This window comes from Chenopodium album, chromosome 4 (genome assembly GCF_948465745.1).
Source record: "Chenopodium album chromosome 4, dcCheAlbu1.1, whole genome shotgun sequence".
Taxonomy (NCBI): domain Eukaryota; kingdom Viridiplantae; phylum Streptophyta; class Magnoliopsida; order Caryophyllales; family Amaranthaceae; genus Chenopodium; species Chenopodium album.
In genome coordinates this window covers 5,839,029-5,852,063 of record NC_137837.1, presented here as the reverse complement: position 1 = coordinate 5,852,063, position 13,035 = coordinate 5,839,029, and the positions used below count along the sequence as shown (strand labels likewise).

The window sequence follows — 13,035 nt, the reverse complement described above, 5'->3', positions numbered from 1 at the left end:
TCCCTCCGTTTTTCTGTTATGACCCTTTAATTTGATGATACTTTGTTTTTGTATGGGGGATTTGTGAAACGGGCTGACATCTTTAATAAATATGGATATGAACCCAATATAGCTGATAAATAAGCTGATATGTTTTATAAAGTAGACAAATTGGCTTGTCGGTATTCGGCACGTGGCAACAATAGCTTGACACTTGGCAGGAAAAACTTTGCATGCTTTGAAGCCACCTGTCTTGGAATTTATTATAAATAGTAGGTTAAACCTCATTAATGGTAAGCATTTATTACACATACACTCTCTCTCTCTCTCTCTCTTAATCTCTCTCTCTCTAATTTCTCTTTCTTAAACACCTTCAGACTTTGTCATCGGAGTGGTTATCCCCGGATCACCCCGAGGTTAGCTAATCCTTTCTCTTTGTGTGTAGGTTCTCTTCTGGCCGATAGGAGCTTAACGGGTTGCATACTCGGGCTTTGGACTTTTGAACCGGGTTGTTGGATCCTTGCAGGAACATTTTTTTTTCTTTAATTTTTTTTTCTTTCATTTTGTACAACTTAATACAAATGAGTATTTATTTGATACTCGTATTTTTTTGTTCTTCAAATTCAATTTCTTTCATTTTCTCCATACTTAATACAATGAGAATATTTATTACTCCGTACGAGCTTAGGATTACAAGCAGTGATGGAGTTGGGAACAAAGGGTATATGTCCCCCCAATTCCAAATAAAGCTGTAGTAGAATTTAGTAATGCTTAGTATATGAATTAGAAAAATTTGTCAATTGCATCTATTTAAAATATATATTTTGGCAGTTACTACCATTTTTTAAAAATTGCAAATTATAGCCCTAAAGTACTAATAACTTTTTTTTTTTTTTAAACGTAAATACTATTAACTTGTCAATTGCCACCGAATCTTATTTTTTTTCCTCGATTTGCATCCCAAAAAGTCCCGTTAAGATTTTAGGGGGGTTATTTTAGTCCCTAAGGTTTCAAATCGAATTCGGAATTAGCAAAAAAAAAAAAAAAAAAAAAAACCATTTGATAAGCTTTGATGTTTTAGAACAAAATGAAAGGTTAACATTTGACGTTCTAGAACAAAATTATACAATACAACCAAATAGCAAGTATAAATAACCTTTGTTTTAGGTTTGTAAGCTGATATATCAGCCTTGGGCTGAAATTTTATTAAAAGGAATATGATATACTTCCTTGTTAAATATTAATTGCAACAAAATGAATATTTTATGTCACACATATAATACCCATTTGTTGCAATTAATAGTTAATGGAGGAAGTATAACATATGATGAGCCTAAAATATCTGATAGTAGTACAAGGCATTGTTATTAAACTTTGTAACTATAAAACCTCAATTCACCAACTTATTTGGCTACAAAGTACCTCTTTCAAGTATCGCCCTTTTTCGATTCACCAGTTCATAGGAGGATTCACAAATTATGTAACACTGGAACAAGGTAAGCTGTGAGCCTGTGACCTGTGAGAGAAAAAAGAACCAACCATTTATTTCATATCAAGAGTTGATAGTCTGGTACTATGAGATGTAACATGAACTGAATAAGACACATCAGCCCAAAAATTGTTCATCTCAAAAAACTATAACTGAGGTTCGTTCATACAGAAAGGCCTAGACCTAAAAACTTGTGCAATCTTTACATAAAGTTACAGTTGGAAAAAATTGCTCTGGACAGCATTGTATGTACACAATCCTTAATCAATTTGGGAAAATATGCCGAAGAACAAGGGTCAATGGAACTGCTTGCTGAGGGCCCTGTCCATTTGCCCAAACTTTAAAATCAGGTCGGAAATAGTTTGCATCACTCCACCGCTTTAAGGATATTAAGGAGAATGGTCCCTGGACTCTTCCTAGAGGATCCAAGTAATGCCACAATGACTGCTCCGCATGAGGTTTTGGAATTTCGGTCCCAACACCAGGGTTTTCTTGAGGTCTTGGAATTTGGGTACCGATACCAGGATTTTCTTGTGGCCTTAGAATTCGGGCACCAACACCAGGATTTTCTTGTGGTCTAGGAATTCGGGCACCAACACCAGGATTTTCTTGTGGTCTTGGAATTCGGGTACCAACACCAGGATTTTCTTGTGTTCTTGGAATTCGGGCACCAACACCAGGATTTTCTCGTTGTCTTGGAATTTGGGTCCCAACACTAGGATTTTCTTGCTCTTCGTCACTATCACTCAAATCAATTACCACTGGTTGAATCGTTTTCAATTCTTTTGAGTTCAGGAGCTGTATATGGCCATTGCTTTCTTGCTTTGTCCCATTGGGGATGCCTAGGTGATTTAAGTTTGAGAACTCTATGTAACCATTGCCATTGCCATTGCCTTTGACATTAACTGCTTCTACTTTAGGAGCTTCTCTTTCCTTCGGTTCTAAGGATTGAGCAGATAAGTTTATTACTGATGCCAAAGAGCCAGTTCCAAGCTGGCCTCTTTCTTCAGGGCTATAAGTATGTGCATCACCATTGCTTCTTGTGCTGACTTCAGCTGCCACAGCCGCTGCTGCAAAAAGTTGTGGAACTTTGTTAACAACCATAAAGAAATAACTGGTAATAAAGGAAACATGCTACCTGTACTGATGATTGCTTCAAAAGCAATTAAGTAAAGTAGTTTTAATGAACAAGGAGTAACTAGGAAAGATTTCATCACTACATAACATGACATACAGGATTCAAATAATAAAGCAGGGACCCGGTATATTTAGCAAATGCTTCAACATTGGAATTTACAAGCATAACTCATAATAGATGGAAAACAAAAAAATGATAGAAAGCAAAGTGTTAATTATATACACTTGGACCTATTTCAGAACAATCTAGCTACGCAGTTAATGAGACGAGGGATACATAATAGAGTTGATTGGTGTACTGGATAATTTCATCAAGATCGTGTCTCAAGCTGAGTTGACTACCTCAAGGAAAATGTAGGTCTTGATATAGTTAAGTGTAATTGACAAATATGTTTTGAAATATTCAAAACAAATGAAAAAAATAAATTAAATTGGCAATTAATATATTGAATGAAACTTGGCCCTCCTAATAAAGGAGATTGGCTAGAATAAAGGGTCAATTTTCCATGTATTGCTAGGGCATGCTAGCCAATGATGGCTGCACTGAATATTATACATTATATTGGTCATCATGGTGTGCGTGAAGTTCAGCCATTGAGCTTGAGAGAGAAAAACTATAATGAAGAGGAGTAGAAAACACGAGCTAACCTAGTCAATTTTTTAACTTCATCAAACTGAAAGAAATAATTTGAAGCTCAATGGGAAATACTGTCATAAATCAGTTTAGTTGTTACTAAAAAGGGAGGAGGAAATAGCATAGACAATAGCGAGATAGGTGTAGCACTGAAGTACTCTGTATCTATTAACAATTATAAAAACGAAATGGAATAGGGAACATGTTCCAGTATAGAGTTAACACCAAGTATTTGAACAGTTGAAATGGCAAGCTTCAAAACCAAGGAATCACAAAGAAATTGCCTTGCCTTTACAGACTAGCTTCAACAAGTAATCCAGGGACTAAACTATAGCATAGAGTCAATTGATTTATAATGGTCCCACATAAAAGCACACCCAATCCTTTTTTTTTTTCTTCTCTAATACCAGTGCTTATAAATATGATGCAAGACATCACCATATGAATTACCAAGTAATGAACATATTAATCACCTTAATAATTATTTTCCTCGATCATACACCAAAAATATACAGAGTACTCTGTATTTGACATGCTGATTAAATTTGCAAAATTTACCCACGACAAGAATTGAGTGTGCTAAATTAAGAACATAACACCCTCTAGGCTCTAGCCCACCTAGAGTAGGCAACAACTCAAATTACAGTACCAGGATGCTGCTTTATGTGTTATTTCGTGACTATTCCAATTTTCTCCTGTCAGTCTTTAGTCTTATAATCTTTGAGTACATTGAATCAACTTCAAAACCGTAAGGGTAGTCTGACAGAATTTGATGCAAGAAATATATATATAACAATAATTAAACTACAATAATCAATGGCCACTATTTACCAAATGACCAAAACCCTCAAAGCACACTTGCCACTGCAATTAATGCACAGTAACAAACCCCAACAGTAAGAACAAAGATATACATGGAAAGATCATGTAAGAAGGTTTTAAAACTTCAATTTCTACACTTTAGATGATATCAAGCTATCAATTTTTCACCACTACCCAAAAAAAGTTAATACGAGATTCAACTAACAATTTAATTTCAGATATCCTTTTATTAATAGCCCCAAAAACCAGATTACGAATTCTTGGGGCTAGCAATAAGCAGGGTAGAAAATTTAAAACCCATGTAACCAAAATTCAAAATTGTATTGACTATTTATTACTAAAGCTTTAAAAGTTTCAGAATGATCATTGCAGAAGCCATACCAAGTTAATGAGTTATTAATGATCTCAAATGCACAGCAAGTGCAGGTAAGGGTGCTCCAAATGAGAGAACCCGAGACATACCCTATTCTGAACAGACACAAAAGTTAAAGTAAAAGTGCAGACCTGGACCATTCTGATTAATTAAGACTTCTGGCTTTGTCACATCTTTTTTAGTTGATGAGAAATTAAAAGGTTCCCAGTCCCAGTCAGCAGCTTTTGGCGAATCATCAGGAGCAGGTTCAGAAACTAATTCTGGTTTAACTTCTTCTGCCATCACCTTTGGAATCTCATTGAGCAGGCGTGATTGTTCATCAGGTGACTGAAGCAGCTTCCTTCTGTCCAAGTACTCTCTCACTGTAAAACTAGTAAAGGATAAGCAGGAGCATCATATAATTATTCAAATGTGAGCACATTAGACAACAGAGGAGCACATATTTGTTATGCCATGCACCGAATTTAATCCTGCTTGTGGAAAACCAATAGAAATGGTATCCCAAGACAAAGATTCAAAACCAATACATCAGGTCTAGCATCCTCGTTACTTTTAAATAATAACCAATAGTGAAAGTTAGCGAAATAGTAGTAAAGGATATCTGTGACGCCATCCCTTCTCATTTGCACGATCTATAAGATTCTTGAGAAGTACAAGTTCTTTTGCAAGCCACTGTGATCAAGAAAAGACTCAAATATATCATGTTAAATACTTTATTGCCAAATTTTTACATATCACAATAAGATTTAGAAAGAAATTAACCAACCACATTGTCCCTACTATTTAAATCTTAAAAAAAGGAAAGTAAAAAAAGAAACTTTATATTCCTAACAGGTTCACACTCGAGTACTCGACATGATAAGAAAAAGGCACCTCACAAACACTACAGAACCTTCTGAGACAATGATACAAAAACTTCAAGTTCTTACTCTCCATTTGACTACTATAGTATTCGTTCAGCATGTTAAGTATCAAACTCATGACAAGTCACCACATACTAACCTAAGGATATGGATGCTGAAACTGTGATTTTAGGGAGCAATTTAAAGTTATAAACAATACGTAGAATAGCTAGATAGGAATTTACAGTGCTTGACTTATCAAATATGAAGAAATCAACAAACAAAGCTTTGCAATATCATGGCAGATCCAAATTTTCCCAGAGCTCAAATTATAATGAGTTAGTAAAAAAAACTTCAGATCAAGGTGTGTGTGATTCAATCAAGTTAACAGCATAATAACTAGGAAAAGCACTTCAAGAGAGTAGATAGCAGCAACTAAGTAATGACTATGGTACATGAAGGAGCAAAAATTAATATAACTACATTTACCAAATTCTCTTATCTCTTTACATCAAATAGAATGTCATCACTTTTAAGTCGCAAGAATGTCATAAATTTGACTAGTAAGAATACACGTATCTAGAAAATAATGTCCCTATCTCCTACTTGGAGAATGTCATAAATCTAAAAAGTTGGAGTCTGAGAATACACTTAAAATTTCTCTCACGCCCTAAACTCATTTCCAATCCATTCAAATTATAATTATCATTCAAAAAAAGAGGAAAAAAAAAAAAAAAAAAAAAAAAAAAGGCATTTTCGGTGAATCTTCTTAAAATCCAAAGACAAATTGTTTGAAGTAACAAAACATAAAGGATTCTCAAATAAGAACATTGGCAAGAAAGATTATTGGTAAACTGGGTTCTCTTCAGGGCATAAAGCCTTACACATTCTTCTATAATATCCTGCTGAAACTATGCATTTTGGGCTCTCACAAAATAATTTAGAGGAACATATATATGAAATTTGTAACTATCCTGATGGTAGTACACATTTTGATAAATATTAATGTAAGAGAGTTTGGATGGGAGGAAACATTATCCAGGAAAGTTATTTTCCCATTTTTCAAAAAAAAATTCCCAAAGAGTGAAGAAAAAACTACCAAGTGCAGAAAACAATTACCTTTGTTGAGGAAGGGAAGCTTGACTTCCCTCTCTATACCTTACCCCCCTTTTTATCTCCACCCATCTCTCCTCTCCCTTCCATTTCCATTTTTCTCTAAATTTTCTTGTAAGGAACAAATCAAAAAAGAGCCAATTTTACAATTGTATATTGCTCTGAAAAAATGATTTCCGTAAAAACCTTTCCTATTGAAAATGTTTTCTGTCAAACCAAACAGAGTCTGCATCATTTAGTTTTAACTAGACCTCTCAAATGTGTCAGCAAGTTATGAAACTATCAAGCAGCTGTGTCATCAAACGATTGACTTAAATACGTGCAAGCTTTGAATGGAATAATATCAGATTAGGACTAACAGGTTAAAACAAGTTAAATAATAATATATAAAAAAAAAGAACGAAATAAAAAGAAAAAGGAATATTGAGAGCAGATAAGGGGGCCAAAAGAGAGAGAGAGAGAGAGAGAGGAGTAACTTAGTAATACCTTATATCTACTCTGAATATTACTGTATAATTAATAATCGGGAAAAAGACAAAATTCTAAAAATTCAGTACATACCAAAATTGGTGTTTGGAATTAGGTCTCATTATCATATCCCACACCAGTTTCTTTACATATATATTACTGTATAATTAATAATTCTCATTCATATTAGTCGTGAATAACTAACAAATAATTATCGCTCTAAGCACGTCTGGTGTTTTTTGGAAAACAGGAAGGTCGCCAATCATTCATATTAGTCATGAATATCTGCAGTTTTAACATGTTAAAACAAATTTTATCAAAAGGTTAAAGCTGAAAGTCTTAACAAGTACGAGCTAAAAAAAACTCCAGTAAACTTTAACCAGCGACAGGCAGTCTGTGCCTTTGATGCATTTCTCTCTCCTCTGTTTCTGGGACATGTCTTTCTTAATCAAGGAAAGTTTTCAAATTCAAAAGCACCACCAGATAAGTGATAGACTCCTTGCATGATTATGTCCCATCTTGGGATGAGATCAAAAGAAGTTAGAAGATATGAAAAATTAAAAATGGCATCAGACAAGTAAAATAACTAAGATTGAGAAGACATAAAGTAGCTTGCGAATATATGCACAATTACTTCTTGGAAAAAAAAAATGCAAACGGACCAACAGACAGCTTGCCAACAAAATTTTAAATTACATGATTACAAGCCTACATAGTCAACATAGACAATACATCCCAGCTAACAGTCAAGCAGCTAAGTTATAGATAATATCAAATGCAATGAGAGAACAGTATACATACATGTTTAGTTATGTCCTCGTGCAGAACAACTACTTTTTGTTCAAGTTCACCCTGTTCATGTTCAAAAAATCGTGAAAGTAAAGATGAATGAAAATCCTACTACAGCAAAGCCATGAAAAGTTGGAAACTTATAAGAAGACAATGGGAAATGAAATACAATCAAGAACAAACAAAATCTCAACAACTTACAATGGTAGGCTGCTTCAGTAAACCGTCTTTAACTCTACTACGCAATTCCTCAATTTCTTCCTACAGTACAGAAAGTATCAGCTGAGTAGACAATACAGGGGTTTTATATCAGCTTTGTTCCAGGTAGCGAACATCTAAAGCTGCCTGTATAAGAATTAATCTAAGACATGAGATCGTTACACAAAAGGAAACATGCAAGCAGTAACAAGATAGGTTAAGACAATTTCCAACATTACACTCAATAATTTAGAGAATTCTTTTGCAGTGACAATCAATGATACTTAGAGTTTCTTGTCACCTGATACTCACCTCACGTGTGCAGAATCAAGTAAATGCATTAATCCTTAACACCAGACTAGTGATTTGCACAGGGCAGGACAAGTAAAAGTGGAAAAAGTATTTCAAGTGCATAAACTTACAATATACAGCGTAAATTACCAACTGGCAAAAAATATATATATAAATGGATAAAAGTCCTAATCAGTTTATATACTGAAGAACAAATTTACCTCTGAAAAAATGTCATCTGAAAGTTCAGATATGCTTATGACATCTGTCATGCCTAAAATTTGCAGAAGCATAGAGGGCTTTGTTTCACCAGCTGGAGTATCTTCCTTGACACCTTTAAATTAATAAGTGAATCTTTCTAATATAGTAAAATTTAGGCAGGAGTTATAATAATCAGCAAAACAGAGGTGCAAATTGTATGAATCTTAATACTAAATGCATGTTCAAAGACCGATACCTGTGACAAGTTGAAGCTGATGAGAGTTTTTTTGGAAAATATCATGTGGGTCAGATTTTACCCGAACAAAACTCCCAACTACTTTAGTTTCAAATGTTTCTGGGTTGTTGAGCAGCTCTTGAACCAAACTCTTTCTCAGATACAAGAGCTTGATATTATCAGAATTGATAGCTGCTAAGCAGCTTTTCGAGACTTCTGGAGCCTTTTTCTTAGACTGAGTTGTCAAAATTTTCAGCTTTTTAGGGACAGAATAACCATTTTCATCAATTTCATCAGAGCTGCCAAGATTATCGTCATCTGAATCTTCTTGATTCTCGGCGAAGTGTGACTCCAATAAATCATGTATCTTATTCCGGAAGATGGTCTTCTTTTCAAAGAGAGGAAACAGCTTTTCATCACACACAACTCTCCTTTTATTTTCTGGGTGAACAAGCTTTTTATCATTAATATAAAGATTAATTATATTGGTGACATCATATTGGGAAAGCGCTTTGGCGCAATCCTTGCCCATTGATTCAAGAAATGCAATCAACTCCCTTGAACCCCAACCCACGTATTCCTTCTTCCTTTTTACCTTCTTTCTTGGTCTTGGAGTAGAAGCTTGCCCCTTACTTTCTTCAACCCAGAGAAATGACGTTGGTTCACAGTAGGCGTCCATTTCTCCCTAGCGTCTTTACAATTTAACAAATTGGTCCGTCAGAAAGCTTACTTATACGACAAACCATTAATTTGAATACAATTACAGGGACTTTAATGTTTCATACAGCTAACCAAACACCCCAAAAATTCTCCCACTGATATTCCTACTACATATAATCATAAACGAAATTAACAGTTAAATATAGCCTTTCAATGTGCCAAAAATTGAATACAAACAGTAAAATAACATTTAGTATAAATAAATCAAAATTTAACAACTACATAACACCAATAACACTAGTAAGAAAAACAGCCAAGTGTGAGAGGATGCGGAGAAGTACATGCTTAACACTCCGGCCTAGCAAGAACGAGCAACAAAGAAATTAAAATTAAAATTAAGACTTTCCAACCCGACCATTTAAGGAATTAGATAGACAGAACTCATTGAAGCTCTTGCATGGGTTCAGTCAGGCCCGACCCTGAGCCAATGGCGAAAAGGTCCAAGTTTATAGTTCCATGACTTCCATCCTAACATTAAAAGGTTCTGCAACACATTATCAACCAAATTCGATTCAATAATCAAATTTGGCTCAAAAAATCACATAATTTCATGGAAAAATGCTCCAATTTCACAGTTCAACCTAACATTAAACGCAAATTTGATTCAATTATCAAATTAGACACAAAAAATCACATGATATTCATCTCTAGCAACAAAATGATCTTCCATAACATTAGTAATTATAACCAAAAATTCAATAATCGAGTTTAGAATAACCACTATACTGAGAATTATGTCAACGGTAAACCCTAGATTGTGAAATTGATATTCGATAATTACGAAGAGAAACAACAAATTACCTCGAAAAATGCTTCAATGGAGGAAAGAAATGCCAGGAGTCGCTTCAATGGAGAACGTGGAGTGCGCGCTTCAATGGTAGACTGAGAGAGTGGGAGAGAGAAAGAGAGAGAGGGAAGATGTTTTCTGATTATTCCGTATAATTATGTTTATGTATTTTTCCGTTTCTAAATAATTGCAATACTTGTCCTATTCATCGGTTTTTGATTCTTTGAATTATTCCTCGGCATACATAATGCATGTATCTACTTACTTTTTATTAATGAATTGATTTATTTCAAAAAAATAAAAAATAAATTAATTGATACGGTCAAATTTGAAACATTTGTTAATGTTTTGATTTGATTCCTAATATAAAATTATACTACCTTCGATTACCTTTATACGCAACGTTAGAGCATTATTTATGAGATATAAAATATTCCAAAGTTGCATATGAATGTAATTGGAGGTAGTATGTTAATAAAAGTTACTCAATATGAAAATAATTGATTTATAAAAAAAATTATTTTATTACCTATCTAACAATATTTTACTCATTTTTGTCAAAGAAACAAAAAATATTTTACTTGATACAGAATAACATTTACTTTTCGGTATATGAGCAATAGAAAATCAAAATGTCTATAAAAAAAGAGTGTGTCATTTATCATAGAACGGAGGAAGGAGTTTGCAACTTTGAATTTGTCGTAATTCGTACCAACATATTACTGTTACACGCGTTCATTCGTTGAGGGTTTGATTAATTTCTTATTCCATTTGTTCTTTTAAGTTCGACCTTTATAGCCAAATTTTAATCTTTAAATGATCATCCCATTTGTACTCTATAATATTTGTGCAAAATACTCTATAATATTTGTGCAAAATTATATTCTCCATATAAATTTTCCTTTCCTATGTACTTCTCTTTCTACTTTTTTTGCAAACAAATGTGATTTTCACTTTTCAATATACTTTTACTATTTCTTCTTTCACTTTCTTTAATCACCGTGAAAATTGCTCAAAATGATCGAATTTAAAGGGGCGGATGGTGTATAATAGAATGAATAAATATCAAAAGACACACTAGCTATAACATGTGTTAACAACTACGTAGTATAATTCAAGAATGGTTGAGCAAAACTACCTGAAAATCGAAAACCCGCTCCGAAAATTAGGGTACTCATCCAATAACCATAACGGTACTCGCTCCGGCAATTTGTTATCGGGTATGGTTATTGAGTATAATTTTAAAATCAATGGTTATCCGATCCGATAAACAATTTTTTGCTTTTTCTCCTACTTAAATCTATTTTCCCAAAATCTAAAATCTTACTTTACATAATAATTACTTTGTAATATCAATGATTAGTAATATTATTAATAATTTGGTCAAGATCATTTGACATTATTATTAATTAGTGTTAAATGATATCATAATAACTATATTATACCTCCGTTACAGGTTATGTGCAACGATTTGACATAAAGCAGGGGGGGAAAATGTTTAATCGTTGCACATAACCTGTAACGAAGGTAGTATTAAGTTTAATCATTATTACTAGTATTTGATATCTTATTGGGTACTCGATAACCGATCTGAAATTTCGAGTACCCAAAGTCCGGTACGAGTACCCGGCTCATGCTTACCCCTAATTAGTATAACCTATAAAAGCTTATTACAAATTCCGATTTCCTAATGATTATTTTTCTTACTTTATTTAAACAAAAAAATTATATATCAAAAAAAAAAAAAACAAAAAAAAAACATGTAATCATTACTTAGCAAATCACTAAGAAACGCAACAAAAGATAAATTTGATTTGTCACGTCTCTCCTAGTCCCACATTTGACAATTCCCCTGAAATAAAAATAACGGCTATTTCACTAAATGCCACTGAGCACTTTAAAAATTCACCAAATGCCATCGGACTTTTCAAAATTCACCAAATGCCACCGAGTTTTTAAAAAATTCACCGAGTGCCATTAATGACTAACGGTAGTTAACTCCGTTAGTCATTAAGGCTAATTATGCCACGTGGTGGCTTATTATTGGTTGCTTATTAAATTAGTATATTAATTACTTAATAAAAAACTAAAAAAAAATAATAATAACCACCCACCCACCATGACTTAACCCGACCACCGTCTATCACTGCCACCACCATATCCCCACCTCCAACCAATCCCCACCGCGGCGGCGACCCACCCCTGAACAACCGAGCCGGCGACCCAGCCTTGAACAACCGCACCGCCGGCGACCCAGCGTAGCCAGCCCGCATCGACAACGCACCCAGCCGATTCGCAAACTCTCCTTCTCCCTCGAAAATCCCTCCCCTCACCACCGCCGACGACCAAAGCCCCCCTCCCCACGCCGGAGAACCCAAATCAGTTCAGCCCCTCCGAGCTCCACCCTTTCAACCACCACGCCGGAACCCTAAATTAAAATCCCCAAAAATCGAAATCTAGGGTTTCGACACCTTAAACCCCAATATCGATTTCCCTAAATTCGTAACCCCCTCCACTCCATCCCTCCTGCTCCGACGAACCCAAACCACCTCTTTCCCTCCCATCTCCACCCCCTGAACCACCTTGCTTAAAATCGAAAACCAAATTTGGTTTTCGATTTTGGAGATTTTGTTTTTGGGGTTTTATTAGGGTGTCGAGGATGGGTGTTTAGGGGGGGAGTGGATGCAGATGGTAGGGGGCATAGGGTCAGGGGGAAGGGTGGCCGCCGACGATGTTGGTCGCCGGTGGGGGTGGAGGCAAGGGGTTGGGCTATCGTAGGGGCGGTGGTGCGGTGGGAAGATTTGACGGGGTTCATTTTTTTTTTATAATTTTTTTGATAAATAAAATAATAATAATAAAATGAACCAATTAGAATATTCCACGTGGCATAATTAGCCTTAATTACTAACGGAGTTAATTACCGTTAGTCATTAATGGCACTCGGTAAATTTTTCAAA

At 34.8% G+C, this 13,035-nt stretch overlaps 1 protein-coding gene across 2 annotated transcripts; it reads right to left on the bottom strand.

The window, feature by feature from the left end:
• Positions 1-1,498: 1,498 nt before the first annotated feature.
• LOC145628715 (uncharacterized protein At5g08430-like) lies at positions 1,499-10,234 on the bottom strand. Of its 2 annotated transcripts, none has more exons than XM_081681091.1 (8): positions 10,093-10,234; positions 8,593-9,263; positions 8,357-8,469; positions 7,848-7,907; positions 7,659-7,709; positions 5,036-5,106; positions 4,566-4,798; positions 1,499-2,538 (listed from the first exon to the last, which is right to left on the bottom strand). In XM_081681091.1, exons 2-8 carry the CDS (start codon positions 9,248-9,250, stop codon positions 1,733-1,735), a joined length of 1,992 nt encoding a protein of 663 aa, XP_081537217.1. In that variant the 5' UTR covers positions 9,251-9,263; positions 10,093-10,234; the 3' UTR covers positions 1,499-1,732. The 2 variants fall into 2 exon arrangements, with proteins under 2 accessions (XP_081537217.1, XP_081537218.1); XM_081681092.1 differs by having other exon boundaries at positions 1,499-2,535.
• Positions 10,235-13,035: the final 2,801 nt, after the last annotated feature.

What these genes read in the sequence shown, in the direction of transcription:
- LOC145628715 (XM_081681091.1), bottom strand. Translation starts at nt 9,250, where the DNA reads ATGGACGCCTACTGTGAACCAACGTCATTTCTCTGGGTTGAAGAAAGT. An exon ending in GAGAAGGGATGGCGTCACAG is followed by an intron (nt 4,799 to 5,035) that starts ATATCCTTTACT and finishes TACTAGTTTTAC; the next exon opens with AGTGAGAGAGTACTTGGACA. An exon ending in AATTAATCAGAATGGTCCAG is followed by an intron (nt 2,539 to 4,565) that starts GTCTGCACTTTT and finishes AACTTTTTGCAG; the next exon opens with CAGCGGCTGTGGCAGCTGAA.